At 48.8% G+C, this 25,328-nt stretch overlaps 2 protein-coding genes and 1 long non-coding RNA gene across 4 annotated transcripts in view; 1 reads left to right on the top strand and 2 right to left on the bottom strand.

The window, feature by feature from the left end:
• grm5b (glutamate receptor, metabotropic 5b) overlaps positions 1–9,667 on the bottom strand; it is a 36,394-nt gene extending 26,727 nt beyond the window's left edge. The window contains exons 1-5 of the mRNA XM_084675185.1: positions 9,558–9,667; positions 5,761–6,228; positions 5,222–5,465; positions 4,971–5,176; positions 4,210–4,324 (exon numbers count right to left, since the gene is read on the bottom strand). Of these exons, the coding sequence (XP_084531311.1) occupies positions 4,210–4,324; positions 4,971–5,176; positions 5,222–5,465; positions 5,761–5,952 (757 nt within the window). The 5' untranslated portion in view covers positions 5,953–6,228; positions 9,558–9,667. The remainder of the gene's footprint in view (positions 1–4,209; positions 4,325–4,970; positions 5,177–5,221; positions 5,466–5,760; positions 6,229–9,557) is intronic.
• A 4,962-nt stretch (positions 9,668–14,629) lies between these two features.
• Positions 14,630–21,277, bottom strand: LOC146257783 (uncharacterized). The gene is made up of 3 exons (XR_014730003.1): positions 21,163–21,277; positions 15,212–15,262; positions 14,630–14,690 (listed from the first exon to the last, which is right to left on the bottom strand). It is a non-coding gene; the product is annotated as an uncharacterized LOC146257783 (long non-coding RNA).
• tyr (tyrosinase) lies at positions 16,821–21,887 on the top strand. Of its 2 annotated transcripts, none has more exons than XM_084675186.1 (5): positions 16,821–17,867; positions 18,152–18,368; positions 18,685–18,832; positions 20,515–20,696; positions 21,128–21,887. In XM_084675186.1, the coding sequence occupies exons 1-5, from the start codon at positions 17,028–17,030 to the stop codon at positions 21,367–21,369; spliced, it is 1,629 nt and encodes a 542-aa protein (XP_084531312.1). In that variant the 5' UTR covers positions 16,821–17,027; the 3' UTR covers positions 21,370–21,887. The 2 variants fall into 2 exon arrangements, with proteins under 2 accessions (XP_084531312.1, XP_084531313.1); XM_084675187.1 differs by having other exon boundaries at positions 20,515–20,700; positions 21,135–21,887.
• The last annotated feature ends 3,441 nt before the right edge of the window (positions 21,888–25,328 follow it).

Raw genomic sequence — 25,328 nt, 5'->3', positions numbered from 1 at the left:
TCCCTCATCTCTCCCTCTCTCCCTCCTCCCTTCCACCTCCCTCCTCTTTCCTCCCCTTGCCCTACTCCCTCCTCTCTCCACCTCTCCTCTCCCTCCATTAAAAGCAGCTCAGAGGTGTCAGAATAAAGCCCACTCAGATTCACGCCTCTGCTCTCTCCTTCTCCACCTCATCCTCCCTCATTAACTTCCTGTCTGCTTCTCGTCCCCCTTCTCTCTGAACCCCGGCAGGGTTTTCTTCTCCTTCTGATGTTGACACCTTCAGATTGGAAACCTGTCCAGCATGGCTATTTCTCCAAAAGCCCCAAAACAAAAGAAACCGAAAAGCCAAACCTTCTATGTGTTTTTTTTTTTTTACTCTCTCTTTCTCTGTGTCTCTTAATTTCTCTTTCTCTCTCGCTTTACATTTACATTTAGTCATTTAGCAGACGCTCTTATCCAGAGCGGCATTCTCTCTCACTGGTTTAGAAAGTGAATTGAAAATGCCAAACATGAAATGGCCTTGGGGCAGACTGGCAGAACTCAGACAGAGTTCAACAAGCCTCACCTTACACAGACACACAAACATGGACAAGCACATAAACACACCCGCCCTGGCCCTGCGTCTTTACTACATTAATGTATTAACCTCACAGTTTCTTCTGGAAGCGTTTGACCCTGTTTACCACGGCAACAGCAGAGGCACATCCCATTCATCTCACAAAACGACACTTCACAACCCTTTACCCTTGAGCACATATACATTCTCTCTCTCATATACACACCAAACACACTGGCACACACACAGTCATTCACACACACACACACACACACACATGCACGTGGTGTTCATACATACAAAACACCTACACACAGTCACAGACAAAAAAACAGGAACGCTACCTACATTGTCTCACACACACACACACACACTTGTATACACACACACACATTCAGACATACACTCCAATTCAACTGATTTAATCCCTTGAAAGGTATCATCTCTTCATCTCTGTCCATTTAATGTTCTCTTCCCTGGAGAGGAGTCCGGGGGTGGAAAGAGGTGAAGAGGTGGGGAGGTGGGGGGAGGCAGGAGAGGGGGAGGGTGAGGAGGAGTCGGGGCTGCAGAAAGGAAGGGAAGGTGGAGGGGAAATAAAGAGAAAGAGGAAAATCTATCAGAGGAAGGGAGATAGAGAGAAGAGGAGGGTTGTTATTTAGAAATGGGATGTTTTGTCAAAATGTGTGTATGTCTGCAACACAAATCCCCCTATATCACTCTCCACTCTCCTTTCTCATCTTGTTCTATTCAATAAATGGATTTATGTTCAACTAATGTGAAATATTTTAATAGAATAATAATGGGCAATTTTCAATTACAGGTCTGAATTGACTGCAGAGGTAGTTCAATGTTATGGACTTGACCTGAAACAGGCTCCAGGCACAGAACCCTTTCTGGACACCTATTCATCTACACACATACTCAGCTTAACCCTCAGTCCCACCCCCTCGTTCCCCACCCCCTCCAATCTCCCAGCACATAGTATGGTCACACCCTCCATAGTAAGTCAGAGGCTTTCTCTCTCTCTCTCTCTCTCTCTCTCTCTCTCTCTCTCTCTCTCTCTCTCTCTCTCTCTCTCTCTCTCTCTCTCTCTCTCTCTCTCTCTCTCTCTCTCTCTCTCTCTCTCTCTCTCTCTCTCTCTCTCTCTCTCTCTCTCTCTCTCTCTCTCTCTCTCTCTCTCTCTCTCTCTCTCTCTCTCTCTCTCTCTCTCTCTCTCTCTCTCTCTCTCTCTCTCTCTCTCTCAAAGTCAGAGGTGGTGCTGTGACTCCATTTGACCTGGTCAAACTATGACATGATGTCATTCCCCAGAGAGAAACAGAGGGTAATCACATCACACCCCCACACACACACACACACATACACCGCACACAAAACCCACCATACACACAGACACACACAAGCACACACGCACACCGCACACACACACAAAACACACCACACACACACACATTGACTGGTCAACCCACAGAGCACGTACATAAAATCAATAACCGCTTCACTACAAACACAGTGCCACAGATGAATCACTGGATAATGGAAGCCAGACAGAGAGGAGGACGAAAAGACAGAGAGACACAACGATAGAGGAGTGGAGAGAGGAAGGAGAGAGAGACACAACGATAGAGGAGTGGAGAGAGGAAGGAGAGAGAGACACAGCGATAGAGGAGTGGAGAGAGGAAGGAGAGAGAGACACAACGATAGAGGAGTGGAGAGAGGAAGGAGAGAGAGACACAACGATAGAGGAGTGGAGAGAGGAAGGAGAGAGAGACACAATGATAGAGGAGTGGAGAAAGACAAAGTTCTGAGGTCTGGGTGGGGGGGGGGGGGCAATACTGCCCCCCTCATTGGTGGGGTCTGGAGAGACATCCACTCAGCACCCCATTCAGTTATCATGCTCTTGCTCTGTCACTGCTCACACACACACACACACAAAACACAGACACACACGCTCGCGTGCACGCAGGCGCATGCATGTAGACGCACGCACGCACACACGCGCTGTCACACAGATACAGAGACAGAACATGATCAAACATCTCTCATTCAGATGGTTTATTCATCACACACTGCCTCTTCACCAAACTCACAGGCACACCGACACACACACAAACACACAACTGGCACACAGTCACACACTTACAATGGAAGGCAAGGATAAAACAAAGACGGTGCAGCTGGCTAATACAGATGACGTGCAGTATAGCTGATGGAGGAAGGAAGAGGAGGAGGAGCAGGAGGGAGGAGGGAGGAGGGAGGAGGAGGAGGAGGAGGAGGAGGAGGAGGAGAGCCACACCTAGGCTTCTGTCTCAAACTATAGGATGACGTTGATCAATCTGAAATCACAAACAAATCATGAAGCACCGGCAAGCCCCTTTCTCTTCCTTCCCTCCTGTCCTCCCAGCTCTTTTTCTCCTCCACCTTTCCCCCCTTCTGCCAGGCCTCGTCTGTGTGTCAGCGCTGCACATACTCCTCTGCTCTGCTGGAGATATCATGCTGCTTCCTTCCTGTGGATCTCAGGTCTTCTATTCTCCTCTTGCTCCCCTGTCCGGTTTCTTCTGAATCTCTCCCTCTCTCCCTCTAACTCTCTCTCCCTCTCTCCCTCTAACTCTCTCTCCCTCTCTTCCTCTAACTCTCTCTCTCTCGCTCTCTCCCTCTAACTCTCTCTCCCTCTCTTCCTCTAACTCTCTCTCTCTCCTTCTCTCCCTCTAACTCTCTCTTCCTCTCTTCCTCTAACTCTCTCTCCTTCTCTCCCTCTAACTCTCTCTTCCTCTCTTCCTCTAACTCTCTCTTTCTCCTTCTCTCCCTCTTATTCTATCCCTCTCCTTCTATTTTCAAGGTCAGCTGTGTGTGCCTGAGAGCAGTCCAGACTGGACCAACACTGCAATGCTGTGCTCCTTCAGCTTTGACAGACCTAACACACACACACACACACACAAACCCTATCACACACACACATACACACAAACACACACACAAACCCAATCACACACAGACACACATACACAGACACACAAACACACAATGAATCGATGTCGAAAAAGCTCCCTCAGGCAATGCTGCAGGGGATGATCTGAGGGTCCAGTTCCACCATGTGTCTGTGTGTGTCTGTGTGTGTGTGTCTGTGTGTGTGTCTGTGTGTGTGTGTGTCTGTGTGTGTGTGTGTGTCTGTGTGTGTGTGTGTGTCTGTGTGTGTGTGTGTCTGTGTGTGTGTGTCTGTGTGTGTGTGTGTGCTCTGATAGTGATTAATGGGTGAGATGAAGACCTTATCCCCTTTCAATGCTAACCTGAGATTAATTACATACCCTGCACTGGGCAGACACGGAAAGAGAGAGGGAGAGAGAGAGAGAGAGAGTGGGAGAAAGATACAGAGAGAGGAAGAGAAGGAAATGAAAAATGAGAGGAGGAGAGGCCAGAAGGAGAATTACAGCAGCATTATGTAAACGTTTATTAAACTAAATACTCCAACAAACAAAAACACTGGACTTGGGCATGAAACAAATCCCCATAAGAATGTAACACACATCTCTGAACAAACAAACTAACAGACCCCTCCCGCTATCTGGACAGTACAGACACCGAAACCTCCAGTCTCTCTGCCAAATGTGACAGCACACAAACCAAGACAGCAACAGCGTCACGATAGAGAAAGCAAAAAGAAAAGCAGGTGGTCTCACCCTCAGTGTGGATGGCTGACACGTAGCTCCAGTTGTACCTCTTCACAATGTCCACCATGGCTCTGGCCTGCTGGGCGTCAGATGGCACCACCCGCATGAAGTACTTATACAGGCTCTGTAGGAGAGAAACACACACTCTGTAGGAGAGAAACACACTCTGTAGACAGAAACACACACTGTAGAGAGAAACAAACTCTGGGAGAGGAACACACACTGTAGAGAGAAACACACTGTAGACAGAAACACACACTGTAGAGAGAAACACACTGTAGAGAGAAACACACACTGTAGAGAGAAACAAACTCTGGGAGAGGAACACACACTGTAGAGAGAAACACACTGTAGAGAGAAACACACACTGTAGAGAGAAACACACTGTAGAGAGAAACACACACTCTGTAGGAGAGAAACACACTCTGTAGACAGAAACACACACTGTAGAGAGAAACACACTGTAGAGAGAAACACACACTGTAGAGAGAAACACACTGTAGAGAGAAACACACACTGTAGAGAGAAACACACTGTAGAGAGAAACACACTTTGGGAGGGAAACACACTGTAGAGAGAAACACACTCTGTAGAGAGAAACACACACTGTAGAGAGAAACACACTTTGGGAGGGAAACACACTGTAAACAGAAACACACTGTAGAGAAAAACACACACTGTAGAGAGAAACATACTTTGGGAGAGAAGCCCACTCTGCAGGAGAGCAACACAGTGCTGATGAACTTGTACACCTGATGACGTGCTCCTACCTTGTCGCTGAGGTCCATGCTGGTGGCAGAGTAGGCGATCTGGGGGATGTTGAAGAGCTGGAGGAGGTTCTGGACCTGGATGGCCACAGAGCTGGAGCCTGGGCCGATCAGCCCCACGATGGGCTTCTTCCCCCGCATGGGAGTGGCCGCTGGATCGGAACACCTCAACGTCCCCCCTCCTCCTCCCCCTCCTCCTCCCCCTCCTCCTCCTCCTCCCCCTCCGCCACCTCCTGCCCCGCCTCCCCCAAAGCCCCCCCACACTCCTCCGCCTCCCTCCTCCACTTCGTCGGAGGACACCAGGGAGTCGCGGATGAACTCGATGCTCTGCTCCAGGGCCACGGCCGAGTGCCAGCACGAGTCTCTGATCTCGCAGCCCAGGGAGATGTTGGGGAGGATGTGGGGGTCGGCGTTGATGCGGTCCAGCGTGCGCATCATGGCCTCCACCCTCTGGATGCCGTACTGTTCGCGCACCGAGCCACACTTACGCTCGTGGACCTGGAGGAGAAGGACGCACACACCACCGCGCACATTTTAGAATACACACACACACACACACTGCTGCACACATTTTATAATACACACACACTCACACCACACCACAAATTTTATAATACACACACACACACTGCTGCACACATTTTATAATACACGCACACACCACCGCACACATTTTATAATACACACACTGCCGCACACACATTATAAAACACGCACACTGTCAAACATACCATTGCATGTACACACACACACACACACTCAACACAGGTATGACTGATCGAAGCACACTCACCTTATCAGCAGGGGGCTGGTGGTGGACAGAGAACAACGCTCCAATGATGATGTCACCAGGAATGTGCGCTACAACTCGTCGCTCATTGGCCTGGGCAGAGGCAGTTGGCACTGCCCATGCCAACATGGGCAGGGGGAAAAACAACCAAAGCATCTTACTGGTAGAAACTTTGATAGAAGGGAAAGGAAACATCTATAATTAGTGTCTGACCGTCACAGACTAAACGTCATGGAAATAGGATCTCCCGTCATTGTTAGAGCCTGTGGCAAAACAAGAAAGTCAAAGATGGAGAATAGACTCCTCCTCTTCCTCCTCTAGTGGAGGTCAGGGAGGCACCATCATCACTTCAGAAGGGAGGTTTGTAGGAATGACGCCTCTGTCATTGGTTGAAAGATGTCCTTACTCCCCATAAAAGGCGGAGCTGGTCTCCATGGAAACGGCTGACAGATCAGTGGGGATGGCCATTACCTGTGAGCAAACAGATAATAACAGTAATAATATTTGTATTCATTAAGCATATTGTCATACAGAAATTGCAGGGCAAAGTGCTGTACATAAATTAATGTAAAACCCCAAGCAAAAAACGATAAAAGTGGGCCTCACTACGTGAGCCTGCCTGGTAACCCATGCCGGCAACGAGTTAATTAATATCCCAGTTATACATTTGGGATGTTCATTGGATTGTGGCTTGAATGATTTACTTTCCTTCTCTCTTTAATATCTCAACCACATTTTATTCCATCTGTAACCTATTTAGATGCTGCGTGCTATCTCCTCCCTCATTCTTATCTCTCATTGGCACACTTATACGGAACAGTCCCAGACAAACTAAAAGATAGAGAGAAAAGGAGAGGGGGAAGAGGGGGAGGAGGGAGTACAGATAGTTTAACAACAACATAATAATCTAAATACATATGTATTCGTCTGTTACTTCTAAATGCGCAATACAGAGTTAGGTGGTGCGTTTCTACTATGAACACACCATGGTTTTCCTTGCAGCCTCGGCCTTAAGCTCAAGGGTTTTGGGTAATGTCGATGTTTCAAACGAGCTCTGTCACCCTGCTCCCTCCTCCCCCGTGCTGTGCCATATGCGCTAAAGAAGCGGGGGAACGGCTCAGTTGATATATTCAGCACAGGCCAAGGACAGCTTAGAGTTGGATGGCTCTAATATTTGACATACGACGTTTATGCAAACAGACATGATCAAGGTCGACGGGATCTGGCGGGGCTGACTGCACTAGCCTGCCCGGTGACCGACGCCAGCGAAGGAGCAACGGAATGCATAGAGTTAATTAATATAGCAGGATTTTTTTGTTGCAACGTTACCGAGACAGAGGGGTGACGCTAAAAGCCCACTGCTGTCCTCAAGCACAATCAATCATTTCTCTCTCTCTCTTTTTCTTTCTAGTTCTCTTCTCAAAGAGGAAAAATAAATCAATCATCCCTAACAAATAACATCTATCTCGCTCAATTAGGCACCCGCACGAGGTATCAAGAGTAGAGTCCCCAGAAAGACACGGCAGGTTAATGATGTCTCGACTCGACCGACGGTTTGGCACGAGCTGGCTGCAGCTATGGGTTCGGCTGGCACTTTGCTCGGTCGTTAAAGGCTGTTATATTCAGGCTCTTCATTAACTGAGTGCTTTCAGTTCCTCTGAATTTTTACGAGTTATTTAGTTACACACGTAGAGAACATAAACATGTCGATACACGCAGACTGTATATATACACACACACATACATACACTCCCTTAAAATTGACTTCAACTGGGCAGTTGGATTGTCTCGTGGTCCTTCACTACTAGAGAACGGAAATTCTGATCGGTCTATTTTCTTGCATTAGACGTTTCCGTTTGCTGGAAAATGCGCATCTCTCTGTTGTCATAGTTCGAACCGGCGATAAGGACTGAACCTCCAACAACTCATAACAATCCAGACTTAATGACGATAACATCTGCGATATTAATTGGTTAAACTTCAGTCATTGGTCTGTCCGGGATGGCACCTGTGACCGGAACGTACCGGTTGACAGCACAGCACGCGCTAGGAGCTGTTCATGGTGCTGAAATGAGGCAATTACAATGAAGCATCGCACCAATAATACCCCTGCGACAAATGCTGAGTTTCGAAACTTTACTCTGTCGTTCTACCTCTGACAAAGAAAAATACATACATGTAGCTGTCCAGAGCAGAGCAGGAAGAATGGGGAGAGCGCTTTGTGTTGCACCGCATCCCGTGGCTGGAGCGGCGGACTAGAAGCTAGCAGCTGACATTAACAACAAACAGCACGTTGGCTGGAAAGAACGATAACAGGGATTCAGGCAAAAACATGACAGAGACACAGTCTGAAATAATCTTTGCCACCACTCGTACTAGAAGATAAGTCTGTCGTTCCGTTCTACATTCAAATATCATGCCTGCTGTTTTTTCCTCCTTTCTTCTTGCCAGTCTGTCTGCTGCTTGCAGCCTTGCACCCGACTGCAGGACATAGGAATCTTACCCGGTCCGACGTGCTACTCGTAGGCCAATTTCTTGGTCGATGGACTTGTGCATGTCCTTACGGTCAATCGTCAATGAAGTGCAACAACAGAGCCACGTAGTGCTCACAACTGCGAAAGCCCCAACTCGTTAGTTTTCATGTCACGCACACCTGTGCCCGCGTCCATTACCGCGCACCAAACTCTCCATTCCTGTCCTCACTGGTCTTGCAGCTTTTCGGTCCTGTGCCAAGGGTATCGTTGCAAGGTTGAATGCCCACAGAAGATTCCATACAGCTACTGGTCAGGTAGGGTAGTGATCCGGGCAGGTTAGGAGTGTTCTTGCTTCGCGTGTTGCACGCAGACCGCAAGGTGACTGTCTCGTGCCCTTCGGATTTGCAGCCCATACAGCGAGCGCCCGTCCCTGTGGTCCAGTCCGATTAGGCGCTTTTGTTCTCCTCTATGGCGATTCTGAGCGTAGATGTTGAATGAAGAAGCTGGACTAATTGATCAACTCCTGAAAGACCAGCGCAGCTGCGCTGTGGAGAGCCCGCGTGGCATGAAAGCCTATTATAGCTCACCACAACACAAACACTCGCACACCGTACAGAAAGAACCACACAGCACCCAGGCCAGTTGTGAGAGGCGCATCCGTTGCCCTCACACACGCTCTCTCTTAAAACACACAAATGTGTGTGCGTTCTAGGAGCATGCGTGTGTGTGGTGGGAGTGGGCTATAAGACTAATTAATGTCGATAATGCCCATAAAAACATCAGTTAATAGATTGTCGAGGTAAGAACACGAGAAGCCCAATCTAGAGTTCTGGCCCCCAAAAAGGCGAGTCCCGCCACAGTAAGGCAACCAAGCAGCTGATTCGTCAATGAACGAAACAAATGTTTTACGATCATAAGCATAATAATATAGCCTTTAGTTCTGACAAATATTGGTAACAGCACACTACCTAAAATTAGGCCTGATGATTATCGTCATCTTCATAAACCTGTGCGCCAGGCAAGATAATTTAGTATTAAAAGAGTAATTCCAGTATGACACAAATAGCGCGTGAAGCGGATCAGATGAGATAGCCTGCAAACCGCTAACGTCTGCGCTCAGGCTCGCCAGGAAAGGTCGCTTCATTCTCCGTGAAACGTTGAAGCAATTTTCACATAGTGAGGCCATAGACATTTGCCTACATTTGGCTAAAACAGAATAGGTTGAGTTCATATGTCAACCAGATGGCTTAAGGATACACAATTCATAGGTTATCCAAAATTTAGGAAATAAAGTTGTTTTTTTCAATTGGAAGTGGAGTAACATACCTTTACTTATAGGCTACTCGTATTTCAAAGAAACACCCTCTTCTCACGTTCATCAGGGCTTCATGCTTGCGATGATTAATCCACTTTTTTCACCATGGCAACTATGCAACCCTCTTTTCTGCCGCGCGCGCTGCTTGTGCTCTGGTTGTCTGTCGCCCTCGCGCAAACGAGCTCCAATAAGGGGGCTCCAAACGCGTCATAGATCAACCACCGATCTACTGACTGGTTCTCTCTCTATCTCTCTCTCTCTCTCTTTCACTGTCTTTTAGCCCTAGGTCCGGTGTTTTCAAGGCATAGGTGTGATAGTATGTGAGTGGATGGCTGACCGGATAGAGAGGGAGAGAAGTGAAGAGAGATAGAGAGTGAAGCTGTGAGGGTTTATTGCTTGGCCATGAGCAAGGCTTGGATTAATTTGCCAGCCAAATGCGAGTGGGATTAGTAGACCATTAAAAGCACACAGGCCTCTGCGCGCCCACACACACACACACACACACACACACACACACATAAATGACAGCTTTGGCAGACGCAATGCTTTGCTGTACATAACACTGAACTGTCACAAACATGAAATCGTCATACTTTTTATCGCTAGTGGTATTTAAACAACATCACATCCATGGACGAGATAACTACAGCAAGAATTGGAGTACCACTTCGCCAGGCAGAAACACGCCAAAACACTGTTTATTGGAGATAAGAATTTAAAAGAATTCCTTCCATTCAGATACGCACCATTCAAATGGATTGAATTAAATTAGCCATGCAGAAGAGGAGTTTTATGTGTTTGTGGTCTATATAGTGGCACACAGCAGCTAGTGGTAGGGCAGACCGAGAGAGGGGCGGTCTATATAGTGGCACACAGCAGCTAGTGGTAGGGCAGACCGAGAGAGGGGCGGTCTATATAGTGGCACACAGCAGCTAGTGGTAGGGCAGACCGAGAGAGGGGCGGTCTATATAGTGGCACACAGCAGCTAGTGGTAGGGCAGACCGAGAGAGGGGCGGTCTATATAGTGGCACACAGCAGCTAGTGGTAGGGCAGACCGAGAGAGGGGCGGTCTATATAGTGGCACACAGCAGCTAGTGGTAGGGCAGACCGAGAGAGGGGCGGTCTATATAGTGGCACACAGCAGCTAGTGGTAGGGCAGACCGAGAGAGGGGCGGTCTATATAGTGGCACACAGCAGCTAGTGGTAGGGCAGACCGAGAGAGGGGCGGTCTATATAGTGGCACACAGCAGCTAGTGGTAGGGCAGACCGAGAGAGGGGCGGTCTATATAGTGGCACACAGCAGCTAGTGGTAGGGCAGACCGAGAGAGGGGCGGTCTATATAGTGGCACACAGCAGCTAGTGGTAGGGCAGACCGAGAGAGGGGCGGTCTATATAGTGGCACACAGCAGCTAGTGGTAGGGCAGACCGAGAGAGGGGCGGTCTATATAGTGGCACACAGCAGCTAGTGGTAGGGCAGACCGAGAGAGGGGCGGTCTATATAGTGGCACACAGCAGCTAGTGGTAGGGCAGACCGAGAGAGGGGCGGTCTATAAAGCACCGGGGGATAAAGATTTAGCAGAATGTGTCTCTGTCATTTCTAAATCTAACCTTGAATGACTTCTCTACGGCCAGCCTTGAACCACAAATAGCCTATTGCTGTATCACCATTCATACGTAGCAGTGAAGTAATTAGCCAGGCATGATTCTATTGATGCTCAGTTTAAACACACACACAAAGACACACACAGACACACACTTTCAGGAAATTGTGGATTCCCATTGACTCTCCATCAGACTCACATGCACAAACGCATTAGCACACACATGCACCAACACAGTTTGGCTTTTTTATCTCATTTAACATCTCCATGTCAATTCTGAATAGACCTGCTCAGCACAGATGGAATCACAGAATGATCCGGGGTCGTGTCACCATGGTAACCACACACAGCTGTTGCAAAATAGCGTATAGACAACCTGCCAAGGATTCCGCTCAGCTGTAATTGCCCCCACAAATGGAAGCCTAACTCTTCATCTTGAACCCGCTGCATGCACACACAGTGCTCGTTTGAGAGCTGACAGGAGAGGAGGGCAGAGTTCGCTTGGACCTGACGTCTTTTTTAATGAAAGTGATACGTTTGCATCGATTTGTATGAAATCAATCGGTCAATTAATTTGAATGACACTGAGCAGGCTCAACAGTTTGATTGGATGCTCGGATACATCAGATGACCAAGGATTCATCATTTCCTTTACAGTCATCTCACAGGGCAGCACAAAAGTGCCACTACACAAAGGAATACGCACAGTAAAACACACACACACAACTTTTTTTTTTTGTTCTGGGTTAGGGTTAGACAAAAAATATATAATAATACAAATAAAAGCATTCTCCCACACAAAGTATGAGCCGCATTCAGCAAATCAATTATACAACTGCATTCAAAACAAAACAGCAATCTCTGTTGCCATAGATACACGGAGATGTAGTGTCTGTGATAGGTTGTTTTTGTATAAATGGGACACGTCACATACAGAACTGTACATAGCGTACAAGGTATCCATCATCACTGCAGCCGGCCTACACAACGTGATCAGAACAAGAGGCTGCTTCAGAAGTGTCACCTGACTCAGTGATGCTCTTGTCTCGACATCATCACTCATCCCATCCATATTAGGTGGAACCTGGAGCAGGCCTTAAACCACCAAGTCTAGTCACATCTCGTACGCTGTGATGCATCTAAAGCATGCCTGGTGGTGCTAACTGGTGAAACTGGCCCTATGAGAACTTGTTACATTTCATCCGGTCTGATGAGGTCTATGGACCGGTTATTACTCCCCCTGGTGGTGGGATTGCAAGCACCGTTCAGGCTGAGTGGATGAGAGGCAAAGAGGAAGGGTATAGCATCACATCATGTAGCGTCTTCAAAATGAACCTAAAAAACCTAAAATGAAAGGACCCTACTAAAAATACAAGGTTAATTTATTTTATATATCATATTAAATACATCTACATTATGTTAATGGGATGACAATTATCTCTAACGAAATCATGCTTGTCAGTGGGATGTCAATCAGGATCAGTTTGGAGAGATGAGAACCAGACGACCGCCTGAAGTCCCAGCAGGTTCAGCATCTAACAACCCCACTGCGGCTCACTGCAGAGGGGGGAAGTCAGACACCCTGTGCAGGCGGAAGTGTCATGTCTGCTGCCTGCTTTCCAGGACGTGCTGCGCTGTGAGAAACTCCTTGGAGTCAAACTGAAGGACCTCTGGACCTCAGGTACTCTGTGAAAATGGTGGTCAGGTGGTCACGGCCAAAGACGAGGTTGTTGTGTTCGCCGCTGTGTAGAGCTTCTTCTCTACCTGTGTAGAGTCTGTGTTTGGGGGGGGTCTAACGTCTGTGGAGTGGCCTCTGTCTGGAGGCTCACTCGAAGCAGCTTCACGAACACCTCAAGATCCGCCACCTTAGACTGAGCATCAGGGACCAGCTGGTGAAGTCTCTCCAGGGCACTCGCAGGCTGGGACACGACAGCTCCACACTCAGACTGGAGGGTCTTCATCCTGTTCTCGCCAGCTTCGCCTCCTTCCCAGGGTCTACCACTGTTTTCTGGTGTTGGGCAGAGGAGGCAGCCATGCAACCAGCATGCTGAGCAGAGGAGGCAGCCATGCAACCAGCATGCTGAGCAGAGGAGGCAGCCATGCAACCAGCATGCTGAGCAGAGGAGGCAGCCATGCAACCAGCATGCTGAGCAGAGGAGGCAGCCATGCAACCAGCATGCTGAGCAGAGGAGGCAGCCATGCAACCAGCATGCCGAGCAGAGGAGGCAGCCATGCACCCAGCATGCTGAGGAAAGGAGGCAGGCATGCAACCAGGATGCTGAGTAGAGGAGGCAGCCATGCAACCAGCATGCTGAGCAGAGGAGGCAGCCAAGCAACCAGCATGCTGAGCAGAGGAGGCAGCTTTGCAACCAGCGTGCTGAGCAAAGGAGGCAGCCATGCAACCAGCATACTGAGGAAAGGAGGCAGGCATGCAACCAGCATGCTGAGCAGAGGAGGCAGCTTTGCAACCAGCATGCTGAGCAGAGGAGGCAGCTTTGCAACCAGCATGCTGAGCAGAGGAGGCAGCCATGCAACCCGCATGCTGAGCAGAGGAGGCAGCTTTGCAACCAGAATGCTGAGCAGAGGAGGCAGCTTTGCAACCAGCGTGCTGAGCAGAGGAGGCAGCCATGCAACCAGCATGCTGAGCAGAGGAGGCAGGCATGCAACCAGCATGCTGAGCAGAGGAGGCAACTTTGCAACCAGCATGCTGAGCAGAGGAGGCAGCTTTGCAACCAGCATGCTGAGCAGAGGAGGCAGCTTTGCAACCAGCATGCTGAGCAGAGGAGGCAGCCATGCAACCAGCATACTGAGGAAAGGAGGCAGGCATGCAACCAGCATGCTGAGCAGAGGAGGTAGGAGAGGGAGATGATGGAGCCTTCGGTTCTCCTCAGCACTCCTCAGTCCTGGGGAAGTGGAATAGCATGGATGAACATCTTGATACCATTGTGGGGCTTCTTTCATGGACTTGTGTCCTTCACCACTGGATAGAGGGACAAACACTGTATACTGCACAGGATACAGGGAAACTGAACCCTGGAGCAGAGGAGCCATTGTTAGTGGGCAGTTCTCTAAGAACATTATTTACAACCAACATCTTCCTGTGTAGATCACTAGAGGCTCTCATCAATCACAATACTTTTCAGCTCAATGATTCCATGTTGCACATGGTGAACATTCATTATTTGTTTCGAACATTTTTTGTGTAGTATTGCAATCTATTGTACATGCATATTGTGTTTTTTGTTTATTGTAAAATGTATATTGTTATTGAAGGTAACATAACTGCACCGCCACAAAAGCATTTTTCAAAATAAATGTGACGGTAGTTCCATGATGGGTTTGAGGAATGTATTTACCCCTAATCATGTGGCAGTTATTCATTGTCTTCGAAATCTGAATCTAATTTGCCAAAGCGATGACAATAATGGGGTGGATTATTAAATAAAGCATTTGAAAAAACAACCTAAAAAACAAAGGCCATACCTTCATAACGCAACTCACGTCCTCGGAGGTGTGAATGGAATGCTGTTCACAGCTTGGATGCTAAAAGAAAGAGACAGTCGGGTAATTAGCTCCATTGATCACAGTTAGACTGCCAAAATACACAATTTCAAAGAAATTTTTGTAACAAATGTTTGTGCGGCATATGGTTAATCTAACTGCATGCTGTTTTGCTATGCAAAACATTGCTATGCAAAACACATGTCTGTCTACAAGAGTGACACCTACTTCTTGTTGTTTCTGGACTGGATGTCAGTCATGTTATCCCGTCAACGCTTATTGTAGGCCTTATAGATGTTTGCAAACTAGGGAACCTCAACAGAAAGCGGAATGGTCTTTGTTGGAGCAGAGTGTTTAGCTTTAAGTTTGTGGGCTTTGTCTTTCAAGCATCCAGATGTGCCAACAGTACCCCGTTGCTGTCTGATATCTTGTTCAAGGACATCAACAAGTCCAATAGTTCATACGAGACACCGTGGCACGACAATTTGTCAATAAGGACAATTTTGCTATTAACTCCGGGCAGGCCCTTTCTAACACTGAAGCGGGAAGATAGCAACATTCACCTTAGTAGGTCTCCTTCCCGAGTTTTTCATCTCCGGTTGTCTTTGCTTATCCTGTAATGCAGACAATAATCTTGGTCATTCTGTTTCACAATATATCAAATATAATCTAAAATCCAATTGATCAATGTTAGAGGAAGGTATAGATCTCTCAGTGTGTCTATACCATGGCCCGCCTATATCATGTAGCTACTTATTCATAAGAATTCGTTTTTCCAAACAATACTGAGGTCGGTTACAGCATAGCCAATATAGGCTACAAGTCTTGCGCAAACACGCGCATGTTGCGTCTCTCTCTCTCTCCCAAAGAGAGAGAGATTGCGGGCATAGTTATCCTGTGATCACCATTCCTACGCGCTCCAGTGCGTTCCTCTACCAGGATTACTCCAACTCGTGCCCTGCAACCGTAGCATGTGACCGGCTTATGATCTCGAGTTTTGCGCGAGAAGCCCGAAGACCCTCAGAGTAGAACATAACCGGCACATGATGAAACTCGTCACACACTCAAACACATCCCTCAAAAACGTTTATTGCTATTGGCGTGCAGAGACTTGGTCACGTACGCTTAGATTGGGGTGGCTCTGGGGGTCGGTAGATAGACAGTCATTATACTCAAAAGTGCAACATGACCCATGACCAACCTCCTCCTCAACAACCAAGTCTAATCATGCAATAACCTAAAAACGTAATTATCGGTGAGATGCAGTGGCGAAAATCTGCTGTCAATTCTGGGGGGGACAATTATGTGACATTTTCTCAAGAGCAATTCCTGAGGGGGACACCAAAATGACTGCTGTAACACACAGCCTACAAATGTTAAATGTAGCTTATATTATTAACATTATTGAAATGTCCTTATGTTTACAGTGATTTATTGGGGGGGACAAATCATATTTTTTCCAGGATGAGGGGGTCGTCTCCCCCCTGTGCCCTCGGGATTTCCGCCTATGGTGAGATGGACTCAAATCAATGACTTGATTACAAACACGAACAAACTGATCAATCATTCGTTTTGTGATCTAGCCAGACGAACTTGAAAATTGAATTTGTTTGAGTATAATTTAAATGAGTCTAATGGCCGCCCTATTAGCTTAATGAGTCCACAGGGACAGGTGTCCATAGGCCTAAACGTTTCTCTCAGTCAGAGGGTTGACAGAAGAGAGTATAGCAAATTTGTTATCACAGCAAACCTTGCTAAGGAATCTGATTAGTTCCACAAGTGTAAACTCTGTCTCTCTGTTGGTCTGTCTGTCTCACACGCTAGATCATACACACATTCCAGACCAGACCAGGAGGAGGGGGTGACACACACACACACACACCAAACATTTCCTTGAGGGAGAGGGTAAGGGTCAGCTGGTCTCAAGACAGAATGAGACTGGATTCAAGAATATTATCCTGAGCATGTGACTGTGTGTGTGTGTGTGTGTGTGTGTGCGTGCGTGTGTGTGAGAGAGAGAGTGTGGGTGGAGAGTTGAGGAATGAAAGAAAGAGTTTAACGTTAAACCTTCTTGGACTGGCCCCCTGAACCTCTCAGAGGCTGTAGCAGGGGAAGAAGAGCGAGGCTGTAGAGAAGGAGAGGTAAGCCAGACGGTGGATGACAGGAGGCGTTCACTGTGAGACCTCCTGCATGACGAACAGCACAGCACCGCTGGTGTCTTCAGTCTGTTCTCAGCGTGGACAACTCATCCGTCTGTGCTCTTCTTGCTGTGGTGACAAGCTAGCCGCTCTGGTAGTGTCTGTGTTGGGAAGTTGCCTTGGATAGTTAACCTACTAACTGCAGCTGTGTGGCGTACTAGCCCCGTATAGGTGGTCAGTGATGAGGAGCCTGTGTGCGTTGGTGTGTGTGTCAGTGATGTGTGCGCTCGTCCGGCCAGTCACGTGCCAGTTCCCCCGGCTCTGCGCCACCTCAGAGAGCCTGCGTACCAAGCAGTGCTGCCCGGTGTGGGAGGGCGACGGCTCCGTGTGCGGGGCCAGCTCCGGCCGAGGCTTCTGCGCGGACGTGGTGGTCTCCGACGAGCCCCACGGGCCCCAGTACCCCCACAGCGGCGTGGACGACCGCGAGCGCTGGCCCCTGGCCTTCTACAACCGCACTTGCCGCTGCGCGGGGACCTACGGCGGCGTCAGCTGCGGGGAGTGTCGCTTCGGCTTCACCGGCCCGGGCTGCTCGGCGGCGCAGGCGCCGTCCGTGAGACGGAGCGTCATGGCGATGTCGACAGCGGAGCAGCAGCGCTTCATCTCCTACCTCAACCTCGCCAAGAACACGGTGAGCCGGGATTACGTCATTGCCACGGGAACGCGGGCGCAGATGGGCCCCAACGGAGAGACGCCCATGTTCTCCGAGGTGAACGTCTACGACCTGTTTGTGTGGATGCACTACTACGTGTCCCGCGACGCGCTGCTGGGCGGGCCCGGGAACGTGTGGCAGGATATCGACTTTGCCCACGAGTCCGCCGCCTTCGCACCCTGGCACCGGGTGTTCCTGCTGCACTGGGAGAACGAGATCAGGAAGATGACGGGCGACTTTAACTTCACCATCCCTTACTGGGACTGGCGGGACGCACAGGCCTGCGATGTGTGCACCGACGCCCTGATGGGGGGGCGGAGCCCCCTCAACCCCAACTTGATCAGCCCTGCTTCTGTCTTCTCCTCCTGGAAGGTAGGCATGTGTGTGTGTGTGTGTGTTTGATTTGAGTCTGTGGGTATGCCCGGTGAACCAGACAAATGAATGTGCTTGTGTTGTTTTATGTTTGATTATTTTCATTTTGCTCTGATCACTGTTTGCTAAAGTTTCAAAATGGAAACATTACAATCAATCTATATGTATTTCATCAATCAAATCATGTGAATCACACTTTGGACTTTAGAATTAGACTTTCAAATATCAGTCATTTGGATTTGGCAATTGAGAAAATATGTGTGTGTGCATGTGTGCGTGTGTAGGTGATCTGCACCCAGCCGGAAGACTATAATAATAGGGAGGTGTTGTGTAACACAACAGGGGAGGGGCCACTGTTGCGTAACCCTGGCAACCACGACCCGTCCCGCGTGAACAGACTGCCCACCTCCAGGGACGTTGACACTGTGATAGGACTCCCCGAGTACGAGACAGGAACCATGGACCGCAGCGCCGACATGAGTTTCAGAAACGCCCTGGAGGGTAGGAAAACACACTCACACGGGTACACACACACATACACGGGTACACACACACAGGTATACACATACACACACACACAGACGGGTACACATGGGAGCACACACACACCGACACACGGATGCACACACACACGGGTACACACACACACAGGTACACACATTCACACACACGGGTATATACACGCACACACACGGGTACACACATACACACACACGGGTACACACGGGAGCACACACACATCGACACACGGATGCACACACACACGGGTACACACACACACACACTCCATGAGCCTGTTCTTTCCGTGCCCCTGCAGGGTTTGCCAGCCCCGAGACGGGCATGGCGGTGACAGGGCAGAGCACCATGCACAACGCTCTGCACGTCTTCATGAACGGATCCATGTCCTCTGTCCAGGGCTCCGCCAACGACCCCATCTTCCTGCTGCACCACGCCTTTATAGACAGGTAACAGTAGCACACCACGCACACACACACACACACACAAAAATACACACGCACACACATACACAGACACACACAAACCGCCCACTTCATTGTAGTGCGATAAATAGACTGAATTTCATCAGTCATGTTGACTAACATTAGCTGAAGCGAGATTGGGCTCATCATCATTTCCAGACAGTTACTCTAATTAGCTGAGCCCCCCTCCACAGCACTTCTAAAGCCCTGAGTCGTCGACACTCTGACAAAGCACATGATTAGGAAGTGAAAATGACTTGTAAGAGCGGGAGAGAGCGATCGCACGAGAGACAGAGGGTAGACAGAGAGAGGAGAGATTAAGAGAGGACAGACAGAGAGAGACGGACCGATTTAAAAAGAGTGAGAGCAGACAGCAAGAGAGAGGGAACATCCCTCGTTAGAGTTTCTCATACACACTGTGAGAGGCTCCAGCGTAAATGCCAAAGCCATCTCCTCGTTCTATCTCTCCATTAAGTCTGTCCATCATGGAGTGAATGTCATTGGCTCCCAGGGGAAGAGATAATATAGAGCCACTCACATACATTAACATGTCTCCTGTCACTTGGAACGTTTCTAATGGAACGCATCGGAGAGCCGCAACAGTGGGACAGAAGTCTGTGTCACGAGTCTGGCTGTGTCACACACTGTAGGCTGTGTCACACACTGTAGGCTGTGTCACACACTGTAGGCTGTGTCACACACTGTAGGCTGTGTCACACACTGTAGGCTGTGTCACACACACTGTAGGCTGTGTCACACACACTGTAGGCCCTTGGCTCCGCCCATCCGTCTGGAGCTGTAGACAGCACTGTGAAGAACAACTGTCGTTCTGTAATCCTTTTGATGCGCTGCGCCGAGTGCCGCCGGCTAACGGATGACAAACGGCACGAAAAAAAGATGGATGACCTATGTTTTCTATCCAACCCTCCCCACGCACTCCCTCTATCCAACCCTCCCCACGCACTCCCTCTATCCAACCCTCCCCACGCACTCCCTCTATCCAACCCTCCCCACGCACTCCCTCTATCCAACCCTCCCCACGCACTCCCTCTATCCAACCCTCCCCACGCACTCCCTCTATCCAACCCTCCCCACGCACTCCCTCTATCCAACCCTCCCCACGCACTCCCTCTATCCAACCCTCCCCACGCACTCCCTCTATCCAACCCTCCCCACGCACTCCCTCTATCCAACCCTCCCCACACACTTTCTCTATCCGACCTTCTCCACGCACTCCCTCTATCCAACCCTCCCTACGCACTCCCTCTATCCAACCCTCCCCACGCACTCCCTCTATCCGACCTTCTCCACGCACTCCCTCTATCCAACCCTCCCCACGCACTCCCTCTATCTGTCAGGAATGCAAACGTGGACCCAAAAGCAGACTCCAAAAGATGTGTGTTTCCTCCTTTTATTGGAAGCAGAAAATAACATACAAAAGTAGATCAAAAAGGCATGACTCTCACTCTGTGGCAGGTCAGAGAAAAACTAAGCACAGAACTAAAAATCCAAGCCACTTAAAAAGCACAGAACATCAAGGCACAGGTGAAAACAATATGTCATAATGAGAACAGATTAACAGAACCAAAAACAAGAACACAGCGAGGGCCTCTTGTGGCCAACAAAGGGTCACAACCCTGACTCTATCCTCCCCTCTCCTCCCTCAGTATCTTTGAGCGTTGGCTGAGGACACACCAGCCCCCTCGTACCCACTACCCCCAGACAAACGCTCCTATTGGCCACAACGACGGATACTACATGGTGCCCTTCCTGCCTCTGTACCGCAACGGTGACTACTTCCTGTCTAACAAGGCCCTCGGATACGAGTACGCCTACCTGCTCGACCCAGGTCAGTCATCCTGGCACACACACACACACGGCTACATTATTTGTGGTGTTATATTCGGGTCGTTCTGACCCATCAGTCATTGTGACCCACCGTCGTATTTGCGACAACTTTACCGCATACAAAAACAAAGTGAAGCTTTTTTTTTTTACCGCTGGGCTGTCTCAGACCCCCCACATCGCGAACGTTAAAAGAAAAATGCTTTTTATTTGTTTTTGTATTGAAGAAACTTGGTTAAACACGATGACGGTTTATCGGGTCATGTGACCCGAAGGCATCGCTAAGTACTCTTCTGCAGTCAGTCAAACAGCAGTGCACCATAGCAGAGAGAAAGATGTGTTGTGGTGGTCGTTTGTTGGCAACCATGGAACACTGCGTGAGTGTTCCGTCATTCATCTGACCTGTCAGTGTGCTCGCCCTGTGTGTGCCGTCAGGCCAGAGGTTTGTCCAGGAGTTCCTGACCCCATACCTTCAGCAGGCCCAGCAGATCTGGCAGTGGCTCCTGGGCGCCGGAATCCTCGGGGCCCTCATCGCCGGAATCATAGCAACGGCGGTTGTCGTGGTGTTGAGGAGGCGGAGACTGAGCAGGAAGAGGGGTTCGGTGTTTGGGGAGAGACAGCCGCTTCTACACAGCAGCTCGGAGGAGGGATCGGCGTCCTATCAGACCACGCTGTAACACACACACAAACGCATGCACGCACACACACGCACGCACACACTGAACATAGACAATCCAGTCAAAGATGCCTGTTTTCTGAACTGGGGAGAATAGGGTGAGAAACACACATTATATCCTGACTCCCCCCCCCCACACCCCTCCATCTTCCACCCTGCTCTCCTCCTGTAGCTTTGTTCCCAGTCCACATCTACAAACACACACACTCTCAGACCCCCACCTTTCTCCTGTCCTCATCCCCCTCCTTTAACTGCACCCCAACCTTTACAGTCACTGTGCTGCAGGTATGATAGCTATGACGGTGTTACTATGCCAACAAGGAATGAATGAACAAAGTAACGATGTCATTAAATGATAAGATGTTGAGTTTGTATATGTGGAATAAAAAAAAAAAACATAATTAATAACCATTATGTGTGTTTGTGTGATTTGTCTGAGTGGGAACCTACACGTCTTTTTAAATAACGGTTGCTTGTTAATCTAAAAAAAAACAACTAAAAACAATTATACAAAAACTCAATAAAAATTCCATATTTAAATATAAATTTAAAATACTAGTTGATATGGTTGGTTGGTATGATTTGGTTGAATGTATAAAACTGTTTGAGAAGGCTTGTGGGTATTCTATAACCCACAAATATGTTTTACCTTTAAAAATAAATGACATTCCAAAAAAGTGGAAGTTGGGTTTCTCTCTACAATCCACAAAAATACTGGCACAATATTTTGTCGACAGATAAAAATCTTTTTTTTTTTTACAGAAACCTGAAATATTACACAGGAATGTGGAATATTTGTTAATCGTGGAAAAAAAAGATGTTGTAATGTTGCAGAATACGTCAGCCCTTCAAAAAGCCCCGCCTCTACGGAGGGGGAATCACCATGGCAACCGGAGGAATGTGCTGGCCGGGCCGGAGGTTCATTCGGCCCGTTGATGTCACGTCCTCATCTCCGTGTTCAGGTGCGCTCATGTGGAGTGCTGTCTGGAGTACACACTCCTGATCCAATCACCAGCAATCACCCATCCTCTCTCTCCCATCCTCTCTCCCATCCTCTATCTCCCATCCTCTCTCTCCCATCCTCTCTCCCATCCTCTCTCTCCCATCCTCTCTCCCATCCTCTCTATCCCATCCTCTCTCTCCCATCCTCTCTCCCATCCTCTCTCTCCCATCCTCTCTCCCATCCTCTCTCTCCCATCCTCTCTCTCCCATCCTCTCTCTCCCATCCTCTCTCTCCCATCCTCTCTCCCATCCTCTCTCCCATCCTCTCTCTCCCATCCTCTCTCCCATCCTCTCTCCCATCCTCTCTCCCATCCTCTCTCTCCCATCCTCTCTCCCATCCTCTCTCTCCCATCCTCTCTCCCATCCTCTCTCTCCCATCCTCTCTCTCCCATCCTCTCTCCCATCCTCTCTCTCCCATCCTCTCTCCCATCCTCTCTCTCCCATCCTCTCTCCCATCCTCTCTCTCCCATCCTCTCTCTCCCATCCTCTCTCCCATCCTCTCTCTCCCATCCTCTCTCCCATCCTCTCTCTCCCATCCTCTATCTCCCATCCTCTCTCCCATCCTCTCTCTCCCATCCTCTCTCTCCCATCCTCTCTCCCATCCTCTCTCTCCAATCCTCTCTCCCATCCTCTCTCTCCCATCCTCTCTCCCATCCTCTCTCCCATCCTCTCTCTCCCATCCTCTCTCCCATCCTCTCTCTCCCATCCTCTCTCCCATCCTCTATCTCCCATCCTCTCTCCCATCCTCTATCTCCCATCCTCTCTCCCATCCTCTATCTCCCATCCTCTCTCTCCCATCCTCTCTCCCATCCTCTCTCTCCCATCCTCTATCTCCCATCCTCTCTCTCCCATCCTCTCTCTCCCATCCTCTCTCCCATCCTCTCTCTCCCATCCTCCAGAGTGTGTCCCACATACAGAGAGAGGTTTGACAACCCAGAGAAGGAGGATGGGAGACAAGTGAGGGGAGACCAGTGAGGAGACCAGTGAGGCAATGATAGAATCTGGTAGTGCTCTGGGCTGGAGGCTGGTGGCTGGAGGCTGGTGGCTGGAGGCTGGGGGCAGGGCTGGGTCAGTGCTCTGGGATGGAGGCTGGGGGCAGGGCTGGGTCAGTGCTCTGGGATCGAGGCTGGGGGCAGGGCTGGGTCAGGGCTCTGGGATGGAGGCTGGGGGCAGGGCTGGGTTGACGCTCTGTGCTCTGGTGGGTCTGGGTCGAGTTGCAGCTCAGATGAAGGACTCCTTGTTGAACTCGAACGTGGTTCCGGAGTAGCGGTCAGAGTTACACAGTGTGTGGAGCATCTTGGAGAGACCTTTAGGTCCACAGCAGAAAACCCCTACTCGCTTACTATAAACACACACACACACACACACAGATAAACACACACAAACACACACACACACACACAGATACACACAGGATGTAGAGACAAAGGGCATTATGACAAGATGTATAAGACCAGAAACCAACCAACTGAAACATCCAACCTGCCCCTACTCACTGCTTGTCCCTTGAATTGTTGCATTGTGAAAGAAACGTTTTCAATATTGCTGCAGTTTCAAGGCCAGACAGGATGAATAGATCCACACACACACGCTCACACACCCATCCACACAACCACTCAAACACACATGCATGCACTTATGCACACGTACACACACAACCACCCACACACGCCCACCATAAAAACACACACAAACACACAACTACTCAAACACACACACACACATTCAGCCACACAACTTCCCTTACACACGCAAGTGTAGCGCACAACCTTCCTTAGATGTTTCAACCAGCCTGGAGAGCAGGCAGGCTCTGTGTGTTCACTCTAATTTCATAATTCTTTCAGCCCTGCCAAAGAAACATATTCATGCACAGACAAATAAAACGAGAGAGAGAGAGAGAGAGAGAGGGAGATAGAGAAAGAGCAAGTGGAAGAGAGGGAGAGAGAACAAGATGGCATTTCCCTTCATTGATTCTGGGTTTCAGTGAACTTTTCTTCAGTATTCTCTCCCTTGTAAAGCCTGCCCCCTGCTGGTCAGATAAATACTTGAACAATCAGATGGATGGATAGATGTCCTCTAGATGGATGGATGGATGGATGGTGAGTGGTGAGTGGTTATATGCAGGGCTTGCAACTAAATTTTTTCCTCACTGTCCCAGTGCCGTCCCAAAGTACAAAATTAACCGTCCCAAACTGAACCTGACCTGTCCCAAAAGGTACATTTTTGTGTTTTGGCATTCTGACATGGGTCTAGGTTAGCTAGCTCGGTATTTGTTATTACTTTGATGTATGAATTGATGTAATGGTCTACACTGTTGATTAGAATATATTAAATCCAAAGTTATTTTATTGTTAATTTACATGTAATGATTGTTGTGTAGTAATTAAAGGCAGGGTGGGCCATGTTGTTGAGAAGCACTATTTGTCATATTTGCCGAAAGTAACTTCATGTCTTGATAGCAACCAATATAACTAAAGGTTTGACGGTTATATAACATGATTCCGACATCTGTGGGCATCGCAATACTGTAACAAACATAACAAATCATCAAGGGGTACCCTGATTAGTTATTGGACGGGCTACCTGTCTGTCTACCTCCCTACCTGAGCGCACTCTGCCCCTCTACTCAATGCACGTCACTGTAGTTGTGTGGGAGTGGCTTTGAAGGAAGGAGGTGGGATATTTACATTGGTGGGAGGTGGGGGTGGGATATTTTGGTTTGCATTGTGTCAAACAAAAACTAACAATAACTAGCGTTGCAAAAATTTGCCTACCCTTCCTTTAATCATATAGGCTATTTTTATTTTGAAGAAAACCCTGTGAGGAGTTGCCAGAGATTACATTTTTGTCACATTGTTGTGTTTCTCCAGTAAAAAGAAACCTGAGAAACACACACCTCTCACCAAATGATCCACATTACATATGCAAAGTATCCCATTATGACAGACAAAAGAGTTC

Source organism: Hypomesus nipponensis, chromosome 15 (assembly GCF_054491055.1).
Source record: "Hypomesus nipponensis isolate SF chromosome 15, ASM5449105v1, whole genome shotgun sequence".
NCBI classification, from domain to species: domain Eukaryota; kingdom Metazoa; phylum Chordata; class Actinopteri; order Osmeriformes; family Osmeridae; genus Hypomesus; species Hypomesus nipponensis.
The sequence above is the reverse complement of the archived record's forward strand: the minus strand, read 5'-3'. Positions and strand labels throughout refer to the sequence as shown.